Source organism: Carya illinoinensis, chromosome 2, assembly GCF_018687715.1.
Source record: "Carya illinoinensis cultivar Pawnee chromosome 2, C.illinoinensisPawnee_v1, whole genome shotgun sequence".
NCBI classification, from domain to species: Eukaryota; Viridiplantae; Streptophyta; class Magnoliopsida; order Fagales; family Juglandaceae; genus Carya; species Carya illinoinensis.
This window is the reverse complement of record NC_056753.1, coordinates 2601984-2607268: the sequence shown is the minus strand read 5'-3', so window position 1 is coordinate 2607268 and position 5285 is coordinate 2601984. Positions and strand designations below refer to the sequence as shown.

At 33.5% G+C, this 5285-nt stretch overlaps 1 protein-coding gene across 2 annotated transcripts; it reads right to left on the bottom strand.

The window, feature by feature from the left end:
* Positions 1-468: 468 nt before the first annotated feature.
* On the bottom strand, positions 469-4716 carry LOC122296810 (probable vacuolar amino acid transporter YPQ1). Of its 2 annotated transcripts, none has more exons than XM_043106616.1 (12): positions 4388-4716; positions 4184-4226; positions 3904-3930; positions 2655-2753; positions 2433-2551; positions 2135-2309; positions 1678-1782; positions 1497-1589; positions 1343-1363; positions 1183-1241; positions 975-1041; positions 469-806 (listed from the first exon to the last, which is right to left on the bottom strand). In XM_043106616.1, exons 1-12 carry the CDS (start codon positions 4609-4611, stop codon positions 681-683), a joined length of 1158 nt encoding a protein of 385 aa, XP_042962550.1. In that variant the 5' UTR covers positions 4612-4716; the 3' UTR covers positions 469-680. The 2 variants fall into 2 exon arrangements, with proteins under 2 accessions (XP_042962550.1, XP_042962544.1); XM_043106610.1 differs by having other exon boundaries at positions 951-1041; positions 4388-4715.
* Positions 4717-5285: the final 569 nt, after the last annotated feature.

The following is a 5285-nucleotide window of genomic DNA, read 5'->3' as shown; positions in this document are numbered from 1 at the left end:
ATATAGGGCTAGTTTTGTGCTTTGTTGCTTTGTTTTTGCAAGGTCTGTTCGTTGGTTTTGGTTTATGGTTTTTTTTGACACTTGGTTTTGGGTTAGTTTTTAGAGTTTTATCTTTGTAAACCCCCAAGTGTTCTTTTGTTCCACGGTATTCCTCCGCCACAAGTGAGGGTTTATTAATAAACTTGAGACAGGGCTACTATGTGTGTGGCTACTAACTCTTATATATAAAAAAATGTATTATAACTCAAATATTCTTAGATATATATATATATATATATATTATACACTACAAGAAAAAAGAGTTTTTGTGATTAATTTATTATAATGAAAAGAATATTCGCAATCAATTTTTGTAATCATGTTTTGTTATATAACCAAGACCCAAATATCCCCACCTCTAAGAATTTTTTTCTAATTTCATACAATATTACTCAAATCACCTAGAAAAATATGAAAGAAAACACAATGTTTGCACTTTGTAAAATCCATATACATATAATCATTAAAGAAATCAACGGGAAATTATTATAACTCTCAACTTAAGAGCTATATAATTATAACACAGACATATAATACAAACACATCTACCTAATTGCATGCATGTGAGGATCATAAATTAGATTAATATGGTACATCAAGATCGCTTTGCAGATATCGATGGAATACAATAACGCCCAATATTAAGAAACAACATGATGAGCTTTAGTACTTGCAGCAGCTTCCACGTAGTCTCCACAATTATCTCCATTAATACTTGATGATCTTGTCCTCCCAAAGTTTTTGTAATAGATATACTGCAGTATGATCTGTAATGTTTGATTCTGTTAAGGTTTATGTATATAGTACTAGCACTCGACAATGAGAGGCTGGACAAAGAAGATGATGACGACGACAGTAATGATATTAATTTCGGGGCAATCGAAAATAAAGAATTAGCAAATTAAGGATACCAATAAGTCAAGCGCCACGCATACTATAGCATCCAGCAACCAAGGCATATTAGCTTTGATTTTTTTCCATTCAGTAGTCCTTACGAGAATACTGCCAAGTGGTGGTATCAAAGTTAAATTAACATGATGAGGGAACAAATAAACAAAGAATTAACTTGAGAGAGAGAGAGAGAGAGAGAGAGAGAGAGAGAGAGAGAGAGAGAGAGAGAGAGAGAGAGAGAGAGAGAGATACCTTGCCACGTAAGTAGCATTGGCGACCAGTGCAAAAATGAACATGAGAGGATTCAAGCCCTATAAAATAAACAAGGCAAAAAGGTCTTAGATTGTTGAACAATCACTGCAAGATATAATAATCTAAAAGCAGGAGAGTGATAAGACCATATATGACTCACCTCTACACTCCCCCTTTTAATCTGTCCAATTAATACGTTCAATAACTTTGTTAGAGACAGTTTCATTGAATTAAAAAAGTAGACGAAATATAAAAGTATGTAGGTTATGAAACAGTTCTTTCAAAGATTAAAAATGATAGTACTAATTAATTACATTTAACCATATCTGAGGGAGTCGACCGCCCATGTAAATAGCAGCCATCAGCCATCCCAACCATTGCCCATAAACATTCTCTCCCCCTTGTTCCTGTTATATAAAGTTCCTATAGTAAGAAATCATGAAATGGCATTTGAGGGTCTTGATACAGTTAATGTGAAGTACTACCACTAATTACATGTAAGAGATTCCTCGCAGTGAATCCAACGTATGCTTCTGTCAAACCCTTAGTTTGTAGCGGCAAGTTGACCGATGCAGCTAGAAATGTTCCATAACCTGCTGCCTGTTAAATGACGTCCATGCAGTCATGGTGAACCAACGTGCAATAAAGGTGAGTTTAAAGTAATAATATATATAATTTTGAAACGCATCGTATAATTGTTTTAAAAAAGAATAAAATTTATTATTAAAAAATTAACTTTTTATATAAATTTTATATATATTTTTTTTAAATAATTATATGGGACTTATATATTCATTTGTCTCGAAGCGAACTTAGATCACATATTTTGCATAATAGTTTTATTACGTATAGGTAAAATCGCATACTAATTTATATATCAATATTGATTTTTTTATATTTAAAATTTAAATTAATATTATTTTTAATAAAATTTATTTAGTAGAAGACTCACAGATCTTGGTATTGGCCTAGGCCGGCTAATAGACTTGTTAGACGGAATTGGAGCTGCTTCATCCTCAGACGATGAATCATTGTGAAGTGCTTCCATGGCTGAAGGACCGCTCTTGGCCGCCCTGAGATAGCTCCGAAAGGGAGGGGTACCGCTGCCAGCCAAAGATCTGGGAGACCTGAAAAACTCAAAGACATATATTTATTTGTTAATCATGATATTAATAAAGAAACTATAAAATATGAAATGCATTACATAAAAACGTGTAAACAGCTAGAGAAGGAAAATGATATGTACGTACATGTAGAAGTGGTACTGATCTCGTCGTGGAGTACTGCCTTTTGGTGTAGCTCTAGGTATTTGAATACGGCCTGGATCATCTGATTTAGTTCTCAATGGTTTTTTCTGATCTTCTTCAGCCTAAAGTAACGGAAGAATTGAACTCTTATATATGGTCCATTTATTTCTATGTTTTTAGAAGATATATTAACTGATAAAGTTGAAGGAAATTAAACTCATGTACAGCTTGGTTAACATTGATCTGTCGACACTTGAACCATCTGCGGATATGCTCATAGTACATGCTCTGCAATACCAAGGCTATAGTACTGGTAGTGTAAAGCTGCAAGAAAATACAAAAGATGGTATTATATATTATTAAAAGCTCGTGAACAAGACATCCTTTGATCAAAAGTGGGTTGGTATGTATATAATATGAGTTTTATTATGTATAAACACAATCGAGTACTAATCTGTATATCAATATTGATTTATTTATATTTAAAATTTAAATTAATATTATTTTTAATAAAATCTACTTTTTAATCAATCATATCATATTGATACACAAATTAATATATAATTATATTTATAACTATATTTTTCTATATAATATATATGCAACAAGTTTTAAATTGCAAACTGGCAGACAGGCAGAACCTAATCTCAAGCCGATTACTGATCAGCGAGTGTGGGTTGAAGTTCTTGGCATAAGTCCAGACGTTAAGGTTGGGTTAGCCTTGGAAAAGAACGCAGATTGGTACGGTATTGTAACTTTTGTAGGAAATATAATATAGGGAATCACTAAGAAATAAAAAAATAAAAAATAAATAACTGAGAGCCATTCTAATGAATAATATTATATATAATTATAAAATATATAAATATATAATTTTTAAAAAAAAAATAAAATTTATAATTAAAAATTAAATTTTTTTATATAAATTTTATATTAATTTATTTTTTAAAAAAATATTATATAAAACTTATATAATTATGAGTATAAATATCATTATTCTATTTTAATAAAGGATGTCGTTTAGTACCCGACCCTTTTGTCTACATTTTTCTAGCCACGAGCACCAGTACCCAAACCATAAAATGGTCGAATATTATAAAAAAGATTCTGTCACAATTGTAGGATAATATTAGGATAAGAAGCGGTAGCATCTCAAAAAAAAAATTATAAAAAAAAATTTATAAATTATTATAATTTTACATTAAATTTATTTTATAATTTAAAATTTTAAATAAAATTATATTAATTTATAAATTTATTTTTATAAAATTATTTTACAACTATTGAGGGTGGCTTCTTGAAATGATCCAACAGGACCTACCCCAGTTGCTACCTTAACTTATTGCAGTCAGGTTTACTCATGGTATCATTAATTGCATAGGGAAGTGAGATTATGAGAAATGCAGTGTTCATAGACATATATATATATTTATATATATACATACACACATTCCAAAGCCAACGTTGCTATTACCAGAGCCGTGTAGTACTGTTTAGGCAGCTGCATCAAAAGCAAAACAAATTCAGAAGATTAATTTGGTTTGGTCTTTGAGGGGAAAAAAAGAAAGGAAAGGAACGGAAGAAATTGCTTGTGAGGACCAAAATAGTGCACAAGTTGATGGAATACTGCAGTTTGATATAATTACAGATAGGGTCACAACCAGAACCACCCAAACTCTGGCCGTTCCCTGGACCACGTCGAAACTACCAAACAACAGATCGAAAACAATAGTTTCTCAGGCGTTCATACTCACCGTTGCTGGTTCCAGAAGGCAACCCACCAGATTAAAAACATCACTGCATTAAGAAAAATAAAGAGGAAAACTAGTCGAAAGTGATTCAAAGCAGTAAGGACTGAAGAAAAAAAACTGAAGAACAGAGAAACTAGCTGTGTGCGCTTCTGTGCATGCTTGCATGAACACGTTTTGTCACTCGGCCGGGGAATTAAGAGAATATACCCAACAACCCAAGTGAGCAGAAAAGCAAGAGAAACTCCATGGCCGGACTTCGTCTGGAAATTGGTGATGATTTGTGGGATTTCAGCCACTCCCCAACAGACTAGACTAATAAACCCAAAACCGAAGGACAAATCATCTCTTAGGTTGCAAAGGCAGTCTTTAAAATATTTCTCAATCCAGCGCACACAGGGCTTCTGCTCCTTTACACAGTAAGAGAACTGCATTATTCTCTCTCAGCTTTAGCTATCTCGCCGTGGGTGTGTTGTGGTTGGGAAGGTAGGCGATGATTTTATAGTAGATAAAGGCTCAATCACTGACGAACAACGCATAAAAGTGAACAGTAAGTATATATTGGAAGAATAAGTCTAAATGCAGTCGGGGATCTCAAACGGCGCACAGTCGGCTCAGTCAAGCCGCTGACATGGCACCCTTTAAACAACACGGCATCGTTTCATTAATAGGAGAAACGTTACAGAGCTCCCACCCATATCCCTTCGCATATCCTTAGGTTATAGACTTCCCACCCATATCTCTTCGCATTCTCTCGTGCCTCTGTCCATCCATCTCCATTGGAGACTGAATCTCCTCAGCAGCCCGAAGCCTTGGTTTCTTTCAACACTCCCTTATTTGGTTTCTTTCAGCACTTCCCTTATTTTTTATTTTTTATTTTTAGTTCTAGGGAAACTGCCCCTTGTGAAACTTTATTTTGAAATCTGGGGAAGCTCCAGAAAACATGTAAATGGTCTTGTTTCATGCAAGATCTTGTTCTTGTAAAAGCTATGAGGTTAATGTAAGAGATTGCAGCAGGGGCTGCTAATTTTCTGTTATTACCTATCCAATTTTCATATTATGCATTTCGGGTCTGTTGTTATTGCTCTCTCGACAAGGTCTTATTCCC